The sequence below is a fragment of the Erinaceus europaeus genome, chromosome 2, assembly GCF_950295315.1.
Source record: "Erinaceus europaeus chromosome 2, mEriEur2.1, whole genome shotgun sequence".
Classification (NCBI taxonomy): domain Eukaryota; kingdom Metazoa; phylum Chordata; class Mammalia; order Eulipotyphla; family Erinaceidae; genus Erinaceus; species Erinaceus europaeus.
The window spans coordinates 197,120,461-197,140,912 of record NC_080163.1 but is presented as its reverse complement, the minus strand read 5'-3'; the positions used below and the strand labels follow the sequence as shown (position 1 = coordinate 197,140,912).

The window sequence follows — 20,452 nt, the reverse complement described above, 5'->3', positions numbered from 1 at the left end:
GCGTCATCACCTCGCACCCGGCCTTGAGAAGGACCCCACCCCACCCCCCAGTGGTTGGAAGACCCTGTGGGGGCGACCACAACACTGCCCGAGGACAGTCTGAGATCTCCTCTGGGCGAGACTCATCAGAAGGGGGGTGGAAAGCACCGCAACCCTGCGGCCCCCAGAGAAGTTCTACCGCGCTGCTTTCCGGGTGGTGGCGCAGTGACCCCCGCGACCGACAGGCACCACACCAGGCAGCCGGCCCTCCGCTGTCAAAACTGAGCGGGGCTGGCAGGTGGGGCGGCCGCGCTGGGGACACGGGGACTCCGGGTGGGACCGTGTCAGAGGAGGATGCCTGCCAGGGCGCGCGTCCCACCGCCTGCCTCAGGGCACGAGAGACAGGCGAGGATGCAGCTGGAGTCTAAGATCAAGGGTCCCCCCGCTCCGCCATCAGGGAGTCTGATAGGGGGTCATCAGTCTTAGCGCCATCATCTCTCACGCAGGTGAGGGGCTCCCGGAGGGTCTTTGGGGCGGACCGAAGCTTCTCTGGCGAGAAGAGAGCCAAAGAGATGGCTCCGGGTAGAGTCCCGGACAGGCAGGTATGACAGGCCAGGGAGGTCCCAGGTTCAGTCCGTGGCACCGACATACGCCAGAGCCGAGCGATGCTCTGCTGTCACTCTGTCTACGGCCAGCAAGACAGCGCGCATGGGGCGAGCACCTGCTTTGCCTTGCATGCGACCCAGATTCAAGCCCGGCCCGCAGTGCACAGAGGAATCCCCTGTGCTGTGGTGTCTTTAGCCTTCTCCCTTCCTATCTGAAGCTTGGGTGGCCAACAATAAGAATGGCAATGGGTGGTCCGGGCGCAGTGATAAGGCTTTGGACTCTCAAGCATGAGGTCCTGAGTTCGATCCCCGGCAGCACACGTACCAGAGTGACGTCTGGTTCTTTCTCTCTCCTCCTATCTTTCTCATTAATAAATAAATAAAATCTTTAAAAAAAAAAAAAAAAGACTGGCATGGAAAGCATCTATGTCAAAGGTCCTGGGGTTAGAGGGCTCTCTAAGACTGTCCACAGGCACGTGATTTACCATTTTGTCCTGTGTGTTCCTCTCTTGACCAGAGGGGTCTCAGTCATCATGGAGGACCCCCACACCAGAGAGACCGTGGAGCAGCAGGATTTGTCTGAGGAGAAGAGCCCCCAAAGTCCGGGAGGCAACATCTGTGAGTACTGTAGAGGAGCTGGTAGTAAGAGGATTTTGATAGCGTTTTAGTGTCCAAGGATACTGGAGCCACCAGGAACTGCCATTCTGCCCCAACCCTCACTGTGTTCCAGTGTGCCCACCCAGCTCTGTCCTCATCAGGAAGACTGTGGTGCAGCTCAGAGAGAGGAGTGGCATCTGGAGAGCTTTGGGGTGGAAGGTGTGATTGGGAAAAAGGGCAGAGGCCGTGAGGAACCCCAAGGTTCTGGCCCGGATTCCCTATCTGCCAAGTGGTGGTGGCTACTGTTTACCTCACACATCCGTTTTGGGGGCTAGTTGCCAAAAGGGGCATGTTTGATATTAACAAAGGCAGCTGGACACTGGGCCAGGGAGGTAGCACAGTGGTTTTCACTACAGACTTTTGCCGCCAGGGGGTTACTCCTGGAGCTTGGTGTCTGCACAACCCCACTGTCCCCCGTAGTTATCCCCACACCCCCCCCCATATTCTTTCTTTTAAACAGTGAGGGACAGAGATAAGAGATGGAGAAGGCACACCTCAAGTACCGTTCCACCACTCATGAAGTGACCCCAAGTCCCCCATAGGTGGAGATGGGCCTACACGACACACTTTTGTGCCTGAGGTCACAGGTTCAATCCCTGTTGCCATCACAAACCAGAATTGAACAGTGTTCTGGTAAAAAGAAAATAAAAAAATGGAGGGAAGAGAAACATTTATATACATATATAACAAAGGCAACTACTTTGACACATAATAGCAACAACCTCTACTGAGTGCTTCTTATGTGTTAAACAAGGAAGTCTAAGAGGTTACTATTCATCATCTCATTTAGTCCTAACAGCTCATGGAACTGGTAATATGCTTTCAGAAGAGGGAGCTGAGCCAGGACAGGTTTAAGTATTTGTAACAACGAGAGCCATGTGCAAATGCCACAGACCACCAGGAACACACCCACTGTTGAACCAGATAGTTTATTGCCCTTTGCTCTAAGACAGTACACACCCCATGAGGGCAGGGCAGGAGTCTCAGTAGTAGTAAGGACTGATTAGCTCTGGGCTTGGGGAAAGTTTCAAGGAAGGAGGGTTTTGCTTAAAGTGGGATGTGTCAGGAGGCAGAGGCAATTACAGCTGGAAACCTTAATAAAGTCATGTGACAGGAGGCAGGGGCAGGGCAAAACACAAGCCAAAGCAGCAGCCCCAGCACTGCCAGCATTAGGACAACTGGTGGTTTGGATGGTGTCTGTGTTCACACCTCACTAGGCTGTAGTCATGTGGTTTCCGGTGTGGTGATGCTCTGTCAAACTGTCGCACAGGAAGTCTAGTTCCCATGCCAGGGAGCTGCGCTCAGTATCAGCACCTGCAGACCAGTCGCAGGTAAGCACTGCTCCAAGTGCTTTTTTGTGAGCCATTTCCCTCATTCCTTCCAACCACCCTGTGAGGCAGATACCAGTACCACCATCATCCTTCTCCCCGGAGGGTACTGTTCCTTGTCTGGGAAGCAGGAGGGTCAACATTCAGTCTGGGTCCAGAGAGATAACTCACTAGCTAAGTTGCCTGCTTTGCCATGTCTGGGGATTGAGTCCTGGCACCGTCTGGGAGCTCCGTGACCCTGGGGGAAGCTCCTGTGTTGTGGTGTCTCCCTTTGCCTCTGAATGAAAAGCAGTAGGGAGCAGTGACATCACTCACTCATGGAAGAGTGCCGGGCTCAGTGCCGGAGTGCCGGAGGTGCTCAGAAGACCTCCTGGGTTCCAATCCTGACACCGCCGTTGCATTCCCTAGCGGTGGGCAAGTGGCTCACCCGCTGAGCCTCGGTCCACTCACCCCTGAAACAGGCCTGGTAACAACAGCCTGTGTAGCACCGCCTAAGCAGAGCGCCTAAAGCGTAGTCAGCACTGAGTGAGTGCTGGCTGTCGGCACTACCCTGGGGCTTAGGAAGAGAGGACCTGGGGGTTCCCGCTGGCCCACGCAGACCTCTGCCCGCACCCCTCAGGCCACCTGGGGACCCTGCAGTGCACCCGCTGCCTCATCACCTTCGCGGATTCCAAGTTCCAGGAGCGGCACCTGAAGCGGGAGCACCCGGCCGACTTCGTGGCCCAGAAGCTGCAGGGGGCGCTGTTCATCTGCTTCACCTGCGCGCGTTCCTTCCCCTGCTCCAAGGCCCTGCTCGCCCACCAGCGCGGGCACGCCCCCGCCGCCAGGCCCTGCCCGCTGCCCGCACCCGCACCTGCACCCGCACCCGCGCCCGCACCTGCACCCGGCCCCGCCCAGCCCGCCGCCTTCCCTTGCCCGGATTGCGGCAAGGCCTTCGGGCAGGCCGCTTCTCTAAGGCGGCACCGCCAGGCGCACGAGGCCCGTCGCCCCCCTGGCCCCTTCGCCTGCACCGAGTGCGGCCAGGACTTCACCCAGGAGGCCGGGCTGCACCAGCACTACATCCGGCACGCCCGGGGGGAGCTCTGAGCCTGGCTTCGGGCATCCTGGAGAGGGGTGTGTGCGCGCGCGTGTGCGTGTGGTGTGCGTGTGGTGCATGTGTGTGTGTGTGTGTGTGTGTGTGTGCGTGTGTGTGTGCGTGTGTGTGTGTGTGGTGGTGTGTGTGTGTAGCGGGGGAGGGCTGTGGCTGGCAGGACCCACCTGTGACATGCCAAGGGGGTCCTGTTGGGGTTTCAGACCCGCCCCTGGAAAAGCAGAAGGTTCTGGATAAAAAGGACCCAGAATAAGCTCATTTCCAGCCACAGTGTTTGGAGACCATAAAAGCCTTCAGGGAAGCAGCGAGAGGCAATCAGGAGATCTTTTGTCTAAAAAAGAAAAAAGAGATGAGCAAGAAAGGGTGGGGGGGGGGGATTGTTCTTTGTGACTCCCTTGTTCCCAGCTAAATAGTTTGAAATCACAGCAAGTAGCAGCGGATTGTGTAATCACCTTTAATTTTCCCCAGATGGATGCTGCCAGCTGTATGGAGGGGGGAAAAAAGGAGGGGGGCTGCTGGCTGTATCTCTGGATGGGGGCAGGGAAGAACTGTCACTGACTGGCCTGTGATGTCAGCAGATCGGCCTAGAGGCAGAGCATTTTGTGCCTTTGGGGACAGGGCAGCTGAATTGAGGTGGGGGTTGGGGGAACCGTGTTCTGAGGCCTGTGGGAGCTGCATTTCATCTCCTGTCTGCCCCATCCCATCCACCCCCACCCCATCTTTCCCACTCAAGGAGGGGGCCGTGGTATCCGTCCCCCGCAGATAATTTATTGCCCGTTTAAATTATTTTGTGTACAGTTCAGGTCATGGAATATATTTTGTATGTGTAGGTGATGTGACAAAGAAGCTAACATGTTATATCTGAGAACAGAAAAGATATAAATGAATGAATGAATAAATGAATGTCAGTGGCTGTGAGCTATAAAGGGTAGATCTGGCCATGTTGGAATAACCATTGTTGATGTTGTGGGAGCATTTCCTTGCAGACATTTTATATATTGATATAATTCAAAAAATAAAATCAACATCAAACTAAAACCAGAGAGGGTCTACACGGATGATCTAAGCCTGTAGCTGGGAACTAGCTCAGCTGGTGGAGTGCAGGACATGCATGCTGGAACCCCCCCCCCTCCAGCACCAGATCTCCAATGTCCCAAGCACTTCAGTGAGCCCTGGCTTCTCTCTCATGAAACTCATGAAATAAATTAAAGGAAATCACTCTTTAAATATATAAACAGGAACTATGGCTGTGAAGCAGAGCTTTCTCACAGAGCGTAAGGAGAGCATGGGGAAGAGGCGGCTCAGGGCAGAGCCGGCTGGGCCCCATGGAGAAGCCAACTGGTTTGGAACCAAGGAGAGAAGCCTTCTGTTTCCTGCTGGACTTGGCCAATACTGAGTGATTTCCCATGAAGGTTCTATTTTCAGCTCTCTTCCAAGGCCCAACCCCAGCCTCCTGTTATTTGCAAGGGCATGGCCAAAGCAACAAGCTGGAGCTGGGCAGAGGGTGGCAATGTCTCACACAGGACAGGAACCCTGCCAGGCTTGTTTCACTCCCTTGCAAAACCTGTCCGGCCCTGATGCCCTGCAGGTACCAGTCACAGGGTGGAATTGAGGTGAAGGAGGTCATTAGGCCCAGGAGTGAGCTGGGTGTAGTTGAGACTAATGGCTACCTCCCAGTCTGCAGCTGCATAGCACATAACTTAGGCTACAAAGAACACACTTCCGGCGGGCAGGTGTAGCTAGCATAATGGTTATGCAAAGAGCGTCTCCTGCCGGAGGCTTCAAAGTCCCAGGTTCAATGCCCTGCACCACCATGAGCCAGAGCTGATCAGTGCTCTGGTAAGAGAACAAATAAATAAATAAATAAATAAACATCTTTGCAGCCTGGGTTACAGAGTGTCTGACTTGCAAGAATCATAAGGATCCTAGTTCAAGTCCCAGCATGCATTTGCCAGAGTAAGACTATTTATTCATGAGACAGAGACAGAGAAATTAAGGGGAGGGAGAGATGAGAGAGAGAAATACCTGTAGCACTGCTTCACCACTGTGAACCTTTTGAACGTGGGTCTTTGCGCTTTGTAATGTGTGCTTAACCAGGTGTGCCTATTTCAAACTGTTTCTCTCATTAAAAAAAAAAGTTTTCAAAAGACTGCATTTCGGGGTCAGTCCATAGCACAGCAGGTTAAGCGCACATGGCCTGAAGTGCAAGGACCAGCTTAAGGTTCCTGGTTAGAGGTCCCAGTTCCCCACCTGCGCGCGGGGGTGGGGGTGGGGGCGCGCTACTTCACAAGTGATAAAGCAGGTCTGCAGGTGTCTGTCTTTCTCTCCCCTCCCTGACTCCCCCCCTCGATTTCTCTGTCCTATCTAGCAAAAAACAAACAAAAAAACCAACAGCCACAATAACAACAATAGTAAAACAACAAAGGCAACAAAAGGGGAAAAAATAGCCTCCAGGAGCAGTGCATTCGTGGTGCAGACACCGAGCCCCAGCAATAACCCTGGAGGCAAGAAAAAGAAATAGAATGCATTTCTTAGGTTCCCATGCAGTTCAATGTGGTCATGTGACTAAGTTCTGGTTAATACTTTGGATTCTCACGCGACAGAAGAGGACCTGCTTTTCCTCCACCTTTCTGCCTGGGACGAAGATATCTGGGGCCTTGAGGGCAACAGGTGGGATGGCAGAGCAATGAAATAGCAGGAAACTTGGTCTCTGATCAAGTTCATGAGGCAGAACCACCATACTGGCCTTAGAATATTCAAATTCGGGATTCCAGGGGTAGCGCAGCGGGTTAAGAGCACATGGCACAAAGCACAAGGACCGGCCTAAGGATCCAGATTTGAGCCCCCAGCTCCCCACCTGCAGGGGAGTCGCTCCACAGGCGATGAAGCAGGTCTGCAGGTGTCTGTCTTTCTCTCCCCCTCTCTGTCTTCCCCTCCTCTCTCCATTTTTTCTCTGTCCTAGCTAACAACGACATCAATAACAGCAATAATAACTACAACAACAATAAAAGCAAGGGCAATAAAAGGGAAAAATAAATATACTTTAAAAATATCCAATTCCTCACCATTTTGTGACAGAGAAATCTCTACCTTGTGCAAGTCCTGTTTTTTGGATCTCTGTCACATGCAACACAATTAATAACCTAAGGCAAGAAAAGCTGGCCCAGTCCCCACCTGCCACCTGACTTTGCAAAGAAAGTTTCATTGGAACAGTCCCACGCACTCATTTATGTAGAGTCTGGGTGCGCTTTCCTGTAGGATAGGTTTCAATAGAGGAGTTGCAGAGAGTGTGTGGCGCAGAACGCCTAAAATACTTCCCATCTGGCTCTTTACAGGAGGAGTTTGCCAACCCCTTATGTATGATAGTCCTACAAACTCATTCTGAACTTAGAAGCAGGGCTTTCTGCCCTGAGAAAGGGTGTGTGTGTGTGTGTGTGTGTGTGTGTGTAAGAGAGAGAGAAGAGAAAGGGGTGGGGTGGGGAGGAGTCTGGGGCAGAGCCAGCTAACCTACAATTCTTTGCTAGGAGGACTTACAGGGACATTGGCTTTCCAAGTTAGTTGTCATCACTCTTCACTCCCAGAGATAAGGAACTTTAGCAAAACCAATGCATTTGCCACCTGGTGAAAACCCACAAGTTTCCAACCCAGATGTTTCACACCATCCCCACACAGGTGGCTCCCCTAATCCTAAGTCTCAGGCTCTAATCTCCCACAGGTTCCCAAGATAGGCAACAGCCCGCAGAGCACACCCGGCTCTTCCTGTTCTCTCTACACACTCCAGATGCCAGAGTCCCCAAACTTCAAATAGCAATTGCATGGCTGGCGACTACCAAATCCTTCCTCCTGCCCGTAGCCTAGGCTTCCCCAATGAGACATAGGCACCCGAGTGATGAGACTCTCAGACTTAAAATGGGTCACTGCGATACCTGCCACCCCACACCTGCACTGGGACTGCTATTCGTATATGGGGTGCTCTGGCTCTGAGTTCCTCAGTCTGACTTCTCACTTCAGCCTCGTCTTCCACATTCTCCAAGCTGACACTTCAGTCCTCCCACTCATCTCAGGGCTCTTTTTGTATCTCAGGCCAAGAGTTGGGAGCCTCTGGCAAAGTCTAATTCCTAGGCTACCTCCACATTTGTTTTCAGTCTTCAAATGCCTGTGTTTAGATCCCTGTTTAGATCCTCCTTCTGGAATGTCAGGGGAGCTTCCTCACGCTGTCTGAGCCCTGCCCTGAGTAACAAAGTGACCCCACTGGCAGCAGACTGGGAGTCTCGAGTCCTTGTGTCTCTTGTGATGGGAGGATGAACCTCAGCATCTGTGTCTAGACAGATCCATCTTGGGATGTAAGTGGGCTTAGGCATGCTGTCCCAGGGAATAAAATCTATTCTGTTAGTATGAATGAGCTGTGAATTTTTTATTTTTGACAATTATGGGACTCAAAACTCTACTGGTTGTGAAAAGTCTCCATCCAGGGCGTAAGGATCCCGGTTCGAGCCCCCGGCTCCCCACCTACAGGGGAGTTGCTTCACAGGCGGTGAAGCAGGTCTGCAGGTGTCTATCTTTCTCTCCCCTTCTCTGTCTTCCCCTCCTCTCTCCATTTCTCTCTGTCCTATCCAACAACGAATGACATCAACAACAATAATAACCACAACAAGACTACAACAACAAGGGCAACAAAAGGGAGAGGAATGGTCTCCAGGAGCAGGAGCAGTGGATTCATGGTACGGGCACTGAGCCCCAGCAATAACCCTACAGGCAAAAAAAAAAAAAAAAAAAAAAGTCTCAGTTCAAAGAGTGGATGTCAGGGTTCAGACAATCGAAGCTTCTAGGATGAAAAATATGGGTTTTGCTGGGGAGACAGCATAATGGTTCTGCAAAAGACCTTCCCACCACAAGCTCTGAAGTCCTAGGTTCCATCCCTGGCGCCACCACAAAACACAGCGGAGCAGTGCTCTGGCAAACAAACCAACCGTCTTTGAATGAACGAATAACAACTGTTCCTGGCTCATAAGGATCTGACACAACTGTCCACTCTGGCCCAGGGCCTGGTCCACTGAGTACCAAGTTAATGATGGCCATGATGCTCATTCAGGTCCTATTCTGGAAGGTTCTAAGTTGCCAGACTTTTATGAGTTAACACGCACAGCATCTTGGAGTGAGGCTTGGCACACAGTTAATGCTCACTAATTGGTAGCTATCATCATTAGGCTTCTATTTTCAAAAGAGTTTCAGAGCCAAGCTTCTGTGAATCAGTACTTGCAAAGTTTCCACTGGAGACTGTAGAACGCTGTTCCTCTCTGCCCTTCTCCCTACAGTGCTGGCCTCCCTGGCACTGGGCAGGCTCTTTGCCCCTCCCACCTGGATCTTTCTTCCTACTATGTGCACAGCTCCCTCCCTCAGAACTCTGCTTAGACCTGTCACCTCAGAGGACTGTACCATTTGAGGCTATAAGCGGTGAGACAGGTCTTTCTCTCCCCGTCTTCCCCTCCTCTCTCCATTTCTCTCTGTCCTATCCCACGACAACAATAGCAATAACAACAAAGGCAACAAAAATGAGGGGAAAATGGCCTCCAGGGATAGTGGATTCGTAGTGCAGACACTGAGCCCCAGCGATAACCCTGGAGGCAAAGTAAAATAAAATAAGGGGCCTGGGGCAGTAGTGTAGCAGTTAAGGTCACATAGTATAAAACACAAAGTCCATCTCAAGGATCCCGGTTCAAGCCTTTTGCTCCCCACCTACAGGGGGGTCGCTTCACAAGCGGTAAAGCAGGTCTGTCTATCTTTCTTTCTACTTCTATATCTTCCCATCCTCTCTTGATTAATCTCTGTCCTATCCAATAAAATGGAAAAAAAAAAAAAAGGTCGGCAGTCGGGTGGTAGTGCAGCATGTTAAGCACATGTAGTGCAAAGCACAAGGACCAACATAAGGATTTCCAGTTTGAGCCCCCAGCTCCCCACATGCAGGGGGGTCCCTTCACAGGTCTGAAGCAGGTCTGCAGGTGTCTGTCTTTCTCTGCCCCTGTCTTCCCTACTCTCTCCATTTCTCTCTGTCCTGTCTAACAACGATATCAATAACAACAAGCAATAAAAAAAAAAAAGGGCAACAAAAGGGAAAAAAAAAAAAAAAGGTTGGGAGTCGGGCAGTAGCACAGCGGGTTAAGTGCACGTGGCGCCAAGCACAAGGACTGGTGTAAGGATCCCAGTTCGAGCCCCCGGCTCCCTGCAGGGGAGTCACTTCACAGATGGTGAAGCAGGTCTGCAGGTGTCTATCTTTCTCTCCCCCCCTGTCTTCCACTCTTCTCTCCATTTCTCTCTGTCCTATCCAACAATGACAACGTCAACAACAACAACAATAATAGCTACAACAATAAAGCAACAAGGGCAACAAAAGGGAAAATAATTAAAAAAAAAAAAAAGGTCACCAGGAGCAGTGGATTTGTAGTGCCAGCACCGTGAAAACGGAGCCCAGTGAAAACCTTGGAGGCAAAAAAGTAAAATAAAAATTATGACCCCTGCTAAGGACATAGCTCAGCAGAAGCAAACAAGCAGTGTAGGGAAGAAGAAGTCCTAGATTCGATCCCCAGCACCAACAGTCAAAGCTGAACTCTGGCTAGAGAAAAAAAAAGTGTGTGTATGTGTGTGTGCGTGCGCGTGCTTGCCCAGGGGGTAGGCGGTATTTATTTGGTCCTGAATACAGCTCACACAGAAAGGCACACACCTGAAGACAGCATGTACCTTACCAAGCACAAAGTCTTGGCTACCATCCTAGCACATGAGAGCACCATGCACAGCACCAGGGACGATGGAGGGCTGCTGTGCAGTTCTTCTGTCTCCCACTCTAAAAAGGATGAAAACGTCAGCCTATATACATGTTTGAGGCTCATTAAAAATAATATAAGAAAAATCACAAATGGGCCAGGGAGATAGCACAATAGTGACACAGAAGACTTCCATGTTTGAGGTTCCAGGGTACTGGGGACCTCTCTGCATCCTCTTTTATTAAGAAAGATAATAAGGGCAGGGAAGATAGCATAATGCAAAGAGACTCTTAAGCCTGAGGCTCCAGAGCCCAAGTTCAATGCCCTGCACCACTATAACCCAGAGCTGAGCAGTACTCTGGTAAAAAGTAAACAAAGAGACAGATAAACCATCACTTCTACGGCCTGGGAGTAGACACAGCAGGTAGAACAGCGTCAGATTTGGGAGTCTGGCGGTAGTGCAGCGGGTTAAGCGCACGTGGCATGAAGCACAAGGACCAGCATGAGGATCCCGGTTTGAGCCCCGGCTCCACACCTACAGGGGAGTCACTTCACAGGCGGTGAAGCAGGTCTGCAGGTGTCTGTCTTTCTCTCCCCCTCTCTGTCTTCCCCTCCTCTCTCCATTTCTCTCTGTCCTATCCAACAATGACAACATCAATAACAATAATCACTACAACAATAAAACAAGAGCAACAAAAGGGAATAAATAAATAAATAAATATTTTTTTTTCAAGTGTCAGATTTGCACACAGAGGGTTGCCTGAGTCCAGTTCCCAGCACTGCATATGCCAGAATGAGGCTCCGGTGCTCTGTCTTTAGAAGATAATGCCTTTTTATGTGGCATCCCTGATGTCAGAGTGGCACTCTAATCTTTAACTCTCATATAGGGTGTGGTGCAGAACTATACACTGTAATCTTACAATCTTGTAGCTCACTATTAATCACAACAAAAAACCCAGTTATGGCATGGACTAGAGGTGACACAGTAGCTAGAGCTCTGGACAGGAAAGCAAGGAGCCTTGGGTTCACTCCCCAATGTCACATGTGTCAGAATGACAAATCGGTGTGTGCTCTCTCTCTCTCTCCCTCTCCACATCCTCCTTAAATAGTTGTAATGGGGCCAGGTGGTGTTTCTTCAGGTAGACTACACACACTACCAGGTTTTTTACTAAAAAAAAAAAAAAAAAAAAAAAGAAAAGAAAGAAAAATGCACATGTCAAATTTATCTTTAAATCTTCCAACATGGGCGGAGGGTAGATAGCACAGTGGTTATGTAAACAGACTCTCATGCCTGAGGCTCCGAAGTCCCAGGTTCAATCCCACGCACTACCGTAAGCCAGAGCTGAAAAAATATGCTCTGGTAAAAATAATAATAATAATAAAATAAAATAATTTAAAAAAATCTTCCAACACAAATAAAATGAAACTGTAGGGACCAGAGAGACATCTCACTGGGTAGGATGCCTGCACTGCCTTGCACACACCCAGCCTGGCCCCACCTGGGAGATGCCACCAGCACTGAGGGAAGTCCTAGTACTGTGCTGTTTCTCCCTCTTTCTGTCTCTTATCTGAATGAAAGAGGCCAGGAGCAGTGAAACCATGTATGTACAAAGTCTTTGTTCCACCAAAAGAGTAAATAAAATGAAAGAGAGAGAGAAAGAGAGAGAGTAAGGACTGGGGACAGAGCATAATGGTTCTGCAAAAGACTTCCCTGTCGGAGCTGGGTGGTGGCACACCTGGTTGAGCGCACACATTGCAGTGCGCAAGGACCCAGGTTCGAACCCCCGGTCCCCACCTGCAGGGTGGAAAGCTTTACAGGTGGTGAAACAGGGCTGCAGGTGTCTATCTGTCTCTCTCCCTCTCTATCTCCCCCTCTCCTCTTGATTTCTGACTGTCTTTAGTCAATAAATAAATAAAGATGAAAAAATTTTTAAAAAGACTATCCTGTCTCAGGCTCTGAGATCCCAGGTTCAGTTCCCAACACTACCATAAACCAGAGCTGAGCAGGGCTCTGGTAAAAAAAATAAAAAAATAAAATAAAAAACCAAAAATGATAATAATAAAATTATCATTACAGGGCCCGGTGATGGCAGACCTGGTTGAGTGCAGACATTACAGTGCACAAGGGGCTAGGTTCACAGCCCTGGTGCTCACCTGCAGGGGGGAGCTTTGCAAGTGGGGAAGCAGTGCTACAATTGTCTCTCTTTATCTTTCTGTCTCTTCCTTCCCCCTTGACTTCTGTCACTACCCAGTAGGTAAATACAATTATTGCTACTTATGTAACCACACCCCCCTTCAAAGCTGACCTTCCCTCTGCTCTCCTTCTTGGCATTTCCCACCACCCGGCACATGCCACATCAAGCTGTTAACTGTCCCTACAGTGCCCCTTTCCTGTCCCCGTGACAGGGCCACGAGGACCAGGGTCTTGTTTCACTCTCTGGCATGTTTCCAATGCTCAAGCACACAGCAGGTACTCAAAAAAAAAAAAATCTTTTCTTTTTTTTTGTTAAATGAATTAATGGGCCCTTCCCTACCTCACTGAGTTCCTCAGGCCTGATGAGCTCATGCAAATCAAGTACAGCTCTCTGTAAGTGCCGGGGGAAATGGCAGCTGTAATTATAATTAAGGTTCTATTTTTGTAAGTTCCTAGATGCACAGCTTCTCTGAGCCAATATATATATAAAGCTCACGGACTTGGCGCTCAGGAAGCGCATCTCTGATGATAATGAAAAGTCCTCTTTGTGCAGGTTCTCAGGAGTGGCAGGGAGCTGGCGCTGGCCTCCCTCCACAAGCTGTTTCCTGCTTCCTGGGCCCTTGGCTCAACCTTGGCCCTTGGCCTTTCTCAGAGGCCCTCACAGGCAGCCGCAGCTGCAGCAGCAGCAGCAGAGGAGCATCCATGGCAGCAGAGTGAGCCGCTTGTGGGCTGAGGCCTGCAGAGAACCTGGGGGGGAGCGCATCCCAGGGCTCCTTTGCCTCTCCTGTCAGTTTGACCCAGGCCAGGGCCTGCCAGCCGGGATCATGTAGATGACAACAGACTGAAGCGCTGGCCAAGACCTCTGGCTGATCGCAGGGAGAACGGTGACTACCGACCCCAAAACACGTGCCCTGGACTGTCACATGAGTAAACCAAACCAGGACATTCAGCTGTGTTGGAGCCCGGAGATCAAGGGGTCTAGAGTAAGGACGTGGAAATCACACTGGACACAAGCACTGAATCAATGTTCCTTCTTTGGGCAACAATGATCCAGCAGCTGGGGGAGGGGGGGCAGTGGATAAGCTCCCAGGCACAAGCCTCAGACACACACGTACACTCCAAACACACACTGGACCGACGCAAACAGAATTTGGCTTTTATTCTGGCCGTCACACGTCTACTACTAAGACAACACACATCGGCAGTACCCCATCTCCCATGGGCGCAATAAGCGCCCCAGTTTCCTCAGTCCCCTGCTCCCACCCGTCCTTCTGCCAAGATCCCTGGGTGGGGGCTCTGCCTACACCTCCCCCCGGGCATGCAGCATGAAGTGGCCGTGCAGCTCCCCAAGGTTGTCGAAGGAGTCCTCGCACTCCGTGCACTGGTAGGCACCTTCCTCCTCCTCCTCGTCCTCTTCCTCATCCCTCCCAGCCGCTTGGCCCTCCCCAGCCAGAGGCGGCTCCTCCTCTTCCTCCCCGAGGGTCCTGCCTTCAGGGGCTGGTGCTTCCTGGGGGGCTGTGGCGGGGCAGCAGAGGCGGCAAGGTGGGGTGCCCAGTGGGGCCTCCCCAAGGGGTGAGCGGCCACAGAGCTGGCAGGGCTGGGCAGGGGGGCCTGGAGGCTGGGCAGCCCGGGGGGGCCTTCGAGATGGGCCTCCCCGGCCCCCTCCCAGGCGTTGCTTCACCTTGTAGCCGGGGTCGTACTCAGGATCATCTGTGGTCTCCTCCTCCTCTTCCTCCTCCTCATCTTCTTCTGAGTCCGGCTCTGAGAGAGTGTATTCCGAGTCAGAGGAATGTTCAGGGCCTGGAGGTGGACAGAGGGAAACAGTGACATCAGAGGACCTGAACCCTCACTGGGAACCAAAATGACCTGGGCACAGCTGGCCCTTCCCCCACAGGGTAGGGCTCAGCACCTGTGTGTTTAGTAAATGGCCCTGTAAGAACTGTAGCTCTCTGGGGGGGGGGGGGGTTTGACCGTGATAAAGGGGAGCAGGACTAACAGAGAACGGAACAGTGCACTACTATGTAAGAGCCCCACTCCTATATGTTAACTCACCTAGTCCTTACAGCACTTTTACTGTCCTTGACGGGGTGGGGGGGGGGGTGAGGGGCTACTGAGGCCATTCGGCAGCTTGCTCACATACAGTAACACAGCTAACAGGGACAACAGGATGTGAGTGAGGGCCTTCACTGGCCCTGCCCTCTCCCTGCACTGAATTGAGCTCCTCTGCCTGGAACCCTGCCCTGCCCCGCTCTGAGACGGCCTGACCACCGGGGTGTGACCATCAGGGTGCCAGGCCTACAGACCCCTTGAAGGCAGGGGCCTCCGTGTGATGAGGTCTGAGCACCAGTCGGCCTGGGCGAGGCTTGAGGAAACAGCCTCCCGCCTCTGACTCCCCCACCCCCCAGGGTGCTCGGGACCCACTGTGACTTCACACAGCCGGCCTGTGAAGGGCAACCAGGCCACCAGGCTCCCCTGTCTACTGACTTCTGGGGCCGCAAGCCCTTCGAAGCCCACCATGCCTTCTCCGCCCGCGAGACCCTCAAAGCCCAGTACGTCCCGGGCGTCCACGGGGACCCCCAGGTCCTCCGCCAATGCTGCTGTCGCACCCCCCAGGGCTACGGCCTCCCTGAAGACCACCCAGCCAGCGGCACCCAGCGGCTCCTCGGTGCCCACCCAGGCACCAGACCCCTCCCCGCTCCCCAGCCCCAGCAGCTCCAAGCCCACCAGGTGGGGGAGTACAAGGACAGCACCCTCCACCCTGCCAGGCAGCAAGCCCAGCAGGGTCAGCACCGATACCCGGGCCAGCAAGGGCAGCAAGGGCAGCAAGGGCAGTGAGGCCCGGCGCCGGCACAGGGGCACGCACAGTCGGGGCCGGACCCCAGGCAGAAGGGGGAACCGCAGCGCCAGGCGGTCGCCCAGCGGGACCAGCACCCTCAGCAGGATGGGGACTCACCGGGGCAGGCCAGGTACGGCTGGCAGGGTGAAAGCTGTTTCCCAGCACAAGCTGAGCCAGCAGAAGAACCTGGGCAGGGAGCGGAGTGGCAGCCTTCCCAGACCCTCGGGTGCCAGGGGGAGGAGGGCCAGGCTGGCCACAGTGCACAGCAGGGCCAAGAGCCACAGCCCCACCGGCAGGCTCCTCAAGGGGGGCCACAGCCCCGCTCCTTCATCGTCGAGGAGGGCCAAGAGCCATGGGAAGCCGGTGCCCCCCAGCAGGGAGCGGAGCTACAGCCCGTCTGATGTGTCCAGCTTCTCCAGCAAGGTCAGGAAGTACATCCCGGGCCTCAGGAGGACCCGGAGCCACAGTCGCTCTGACATTCCCTGTGGGATCCGAACTCGCAGTCACGGTAGCACCCAGAGAAGGACCCGGAGTCGCAGCCACTCCAGCACCCCAGGTGGGTCCCCAAGTCAGAGCCATTCTAGAATGTCCAGAAGGGCAAGACGTCATAGTCAGAAGAGGGACCCGAGTGGAGGGAGAAGTCGCAGTTGGAAGAGGACTCACAATAGGGCTAGAAGTCGCACCCGGAAGGAAACTCCCAGCCAGAGGAGAAGCCAGTCCAGAATTTGCACTGAGGGGAAGCATTATAGCCAGTCCAGAACCCCCAGAAAAGGAAGAAGTCAGAGACAGTCCAGAAGCCTCAGTAAAGAGAGTGTTCAGAGGCAGTGTAGAAGCCTAAGCAAGGAGCGAGCTAGTGGGCAATCTAGAAGCCCTCCTAGCCAGGAGGCTGCCCACAGACAATCTAGAAGCTCCAGCAAAGAGAGGACTCAAGGCCAGTCTAGAAGCTCTAGCAATGAGAAGGCTCAAGTCCAGTCTAGAAACTCCAGCAAGGAGAGGGCTCACAGCCAGTCTAGAAGCTCCAGCAGGGAGAAGGCTCGCAGCCAGTCTAGAGGCTCTCACAAGAAGACTCACAGACACTCTAGAAGCTCCAGCAAGGAAAAGGCTCAAGGCCAGTCTAGAAGCTCCAGCAGGGAGAGGACTCATAACCAGTCTAGAAGCTCCTACAAGAAGAAGACTCACAGATGCTCCAGAAGCTCCAGCAAGGAAAAGGCTCTGAGCCAGTCTAGAAGTTCCAGCAGGGAGAGGGCTCGCAGCCATTCTAGAAGCTCCAGCAGAGAGAAGGCTCAGAGCCCATCTAGAAGCTCCAGCAGAGAGAAGGCTCAAGACAAGCCTAGAAGCTCCCAGAAGAAGGCTCGCAGCCAGTCTAGAAGCTCCAGCAAGGAGAAGGCTCAAGACCAGTCTAGAAGCTCCCACAAAAAGGCTCGCAGCCAGTCTAGAAGCTCCAGCAAGAAGGCTCGCAGCCAGTCTAGAAGCCCCAGCACGGAGAAGGCTCAAGACCAGTCTAGAAGCTCCCACAAGAAGGATCACAGCCAGTCTAGAAGCTTCAGTAGAGAGAAGGCTCATAGCCAGTCTAGAAGCTCCCACAAGAAGATTCGCAGCCCATCTAGAAGCTCCAGCAAGGAAAAGGTTCAAGGCCAGTCTAGAAGCTGCAGCAAGGAAAAAGCTCAAGGCCAGTCTAAAAGCTCTAGCAGGGAGAAGGCTCACAGTCAGTCTAGAAGCTCCAGCAGGGAGAAGGCTCACAGCCAGTCTAGAAGCTCCCACAAGAAGGCTCATAGCCAGTCTAGAAGCTCCAGCAGGGAGAAGGCTCACAGCCAGTCTAGAAGCTCCAGCAGGGAGAAGGCTCAGAGCCCTTCTAGAAGCTCTAGCAAGGAGAAGGCTCAGAGCCCGTCTAGAAGCTCTATCAGGGAGAAAGCTCACAGCCAGACTAGAAGCTCCAGCAATGAGAAAGTTCAGAGACGATCTAGAAGCCACAGCAAGCAGAGAGGTCACAGGCGATCACGAAGCCCCAGCAAGGAGAGGGCTCACAGGCAAACTAGGAGCCCCAGTACAGCAAGAGATAATAGTAAATCTAGAATTCCCAGAAAGGGGAGATATCACAGTCAATCCACAACTTCCAGCAAGAGATACCACAGTCTTTCTAAAAACCCCAGAAAGGAAAGAGAGAACAGTCGATCAGGAGCCCCTAAAAAGGACAGCCATCCTAGCCAATCTAAAACCATCACCAAAGAAAGCAATTCTAGCCAATCTACAATCTCCAGAAAACTCAGCAGGAAGGGATCCTCTAAGAGGGCCCAGAGTCCAAATCAGACAAGGAACCACGTTTCCACCGAAGTTCCCAGCACTGCCCCAACCCCAGATGACAGTCAAGCCAACAACACCACTACCTCACCTGGAGAGAGGTCCTCTTCATCTTCTTCCAAGCTGGCATAGCCTCCAGTCTCAGCTGGCTCACGGGTCTCTGTCATGGCCAGGGGAGGGGACAGGAGACAGGAGCAGAGCAGCAGCTGAGCAGTGTCCCTCCCCGGCCAGTTCTCTGCAGCCACACCTCTGGCCACAAGCTGCTTACGCAGGATGTCAGCAGGTGGAGAGGGATGCTGGGCGGGAGAAATGAAAGGCCTGTGGTAACATAATAAATTTATACATAGCATCTGCCTCCCCAGGCTCAGCCCTGTGTGCTCACTCCTGGGGGTGGGGGGGGCAGGTGAGGAAGGCCCCAATTCTGGCCCTGACTGCCTACAGCACTTTGACTGCAGGCCTTCCACGTCTATGAACCCTAATTTCCCCACCTGGGCAAAACTACTTGGGGGGGTGCAAAACTTGCCAAATGATGTTTCTTATTCCCCCACCCCCATGCCCAGCACAGCTCAGCTCTGGTTGATGGTGACTCTGAGGACTAAACATGAACAACTATGAAGCCTCACAGATTCGAAAGATTTTTTTTAAAAAAATATTTTATTTGTTAATGAGAAAGACGAGAGAGAGAGAGAGGAAGAACATCACTTTGGGACATGTGCTGCCAGGAATTGAACTCAGGACCTCACGCTTGAGTCTGATGTGTTTTTTTTTAAAAATATTTATTTATTATTTATTCCCTTTTGTTACTCTTGTTGTTTCATTGTTGCTGTTATGATTGGTGTCGTTGTTGGATAGGACAGAGAGAAATGGAGAGAGGAGGGAATACAGAGAGGGGGAGAGAAAGATAGACACCTGCAGACCTGCTTCACCACCTGTGAAGCGACTCCCCAGCAGGTGGGGAGCCGGGGGCTTGAACAGGGATCCTTACACCAGTCCTTGTGCTTTGCGCCACATGCGCTTAACCTGCTACACTACTGCCTGACTCCCAAATCTAATGCTTTATCCACTGCGCTACCTCCCAGACCACAACACAGAAGTCTTTTTTTGTTTTTTATTTTTTTTGCGTTATCTTTATTTATTTATTGGATAGAGACAGCCAGAAATCGAGAGGGAAGAGAGTGATAGAGAGGGAGAGAGACAGAGAGTCCCGTGCAGCTCTGCTTCACCACTTGCAAAGCTTTCCCCCTGCAGGTGGGAACTGGGGGCTCGAACCTGGGTCGCAGAGCACTGTAACGTGCGCTCAACCAGGTGCGCCGCCACCAAGCTCCCAAAAGTCTTTCTGTATAACCGTTATGTGGTCTCCCAGCTCCAAATGGTGACTCTCCCCCACCCCCCAGTCAGACAGAAAGAGACACAGAGAGGAAGAGAGGTGTTGCAGAACTCCTGTAGGGCCCTGAGGCTCCAATCTGGGCCACCCACACATGGTAAGGTACAGCCTCTAGCCAGTGAGCTAATCTTGTGGTTCTGTTTCAGAACCCAGTGTGTGAACGTCAACCCTAGTTCTATCATCAATTCACACCTCGGCAAGATGTTGTCTAGGTTTGAAGTCCACATTCTAGCAGCTACCAGGATGTAACTTCTCTAGACTGTTTCCTTCCCTGTACAAAAAGTTTCCAGAGTTTAGCTCATGTGTTCCTAATAATCATAGTGAGACATAGTATCTCCTTTATACAGATAAGATAGGTAAGTGGGTAAACCAGCATTTTTTTTTATTTTTTTTTTGGTGCAGCAGGGGATTGAACTCAGGACCTTACACATGTGAGACAAGTGCTTTACTACTGAGTACATGCCTAGCCCGGCCCATGATCTAAGATTTAATAAAGCCACATAACCCAATTCTTCACAGAATGTGTCTCAATAGGCTCCTGCATGGGAATTGCTGGCACACACTAACAGTCACGCTGCCCATTACCACCTCAACTCTCTAGCAAACCTAATCACTCCAGACTTCTCACCTTTCCCTGTGTGTGTCAGTCCTGTGCACATCTGTAGGTCTTAGCACTACAAGCCAAGCCGTGGTGTTGCTATCCAGAAAGTCTGCATTCCCCCGTCTGCCTGGAGAACCCCAATTCACTCACCAAAACCCACCTCAAGCACACCGACCCCCATTACTGAGTTCAAATACTAGCCGTCCCCCTTCCCAGACGACTTTCGCTTTCCTCCTCCTCCACCCCCCAATACACACTTTTTAAAAAAGTTTTTAAATACTTATTTATTTCCTTTTGTTGCCTTTGTTTTATTGTAGTTATTACTATCGTCGTTGCTGGATAGGACAGAGAGAAATGGAGAGAGGAGGGAATGACAGAGAGGGGGAGAGAAAGATAGACACATGCTGACCTGCTTCACCACTGGTGAAGTGACTCCCCTGCAGGTGGGAGCTGGGGGCTTGAACCGGGATCTTTACACCGGTCCTTGCGCTTTGCGATGTGCGCTTAACCCGCTGCGCTACCGCCCGACTCCCACACTTTTTTTTTTTTTTGCCTCAAAGGTTATCACTGGGGCTTGCTGCCAGCACTATAAATCCACAGCTCCTGGAGGCCTTTTTTTTTTTCTTTTTCATTTTATTAGATAGGATAAATTGAGAGAGGAGAGGGAGAGAGAAAGATAGACACCCGCAGACCTGTTTTACCGTTTGTGAAGCAACCCCCCT

The 20,452-nt window shown here is 52.1% G+C and overlaps 2 protein-coding genes and 1 long non-coding RNA gene across 3 annotated transcripts; 2 read left to right on the top strand and 1 right to left on the bottom strand.

Annotated features, from left to right (window-relative positions):
* Window position 1: 1 nt before the first annotated feature.
* ZNF576 (zinc finger protein 576) lies at window positions 2-4,574 on the top strand. The gene is made up of 3 exons (XM_007532882.3): window positions 2-485; window positions 1,102-1,202; window positions 3,189-4,574. Exons 2-3 carry the CDS (start codon window positions 1,118-1,120, stop codon window positions 3,653-3,655), a joined length of 552 nt encoding a protein of 183 aa, XP_007532944.1. The 5' UTR covers window positions 2-485; window positions 1,102-1,117; the 3' UTR covers window positions 3,656-4,574.
* A 9,176-nt stretch (window positions 4,575-13,750) lies between these two features.
* On the bottom strand, window positions 13,751-17,912 carry ZNF428 (zinc finger protein 428). The gene is made up of 2 exons (XM_007532881.3): window positions 17,837-17,912; window positions 13,751-14,411 (listed from the first exon to the last, which is right to left on the bottom strand). The coding sequence occupies exons 1-2, from the start codon at window positions 17,910-17,912 to the stop codon at window positions 13,912-13,914; spliced, it is 576 nt and encodes a 191-aa protein (XP_007532943.1). The 3' UTR covers window positions 13,751-13,911.
* Window positions 14,276-18,102, top strand: LOC132536846 (uncharacterized). The gene is made up of 2 exons (XR_009548392.1): window positions 14,276-14,417; window positions 17,843-18,102. It is a non-coding gene; the product is annotated as an uncharacterized LOC132536846 (long non-coding RNA).
* Window positions 18,103-20,452: the final 2,350 nt, after the last annotated feature.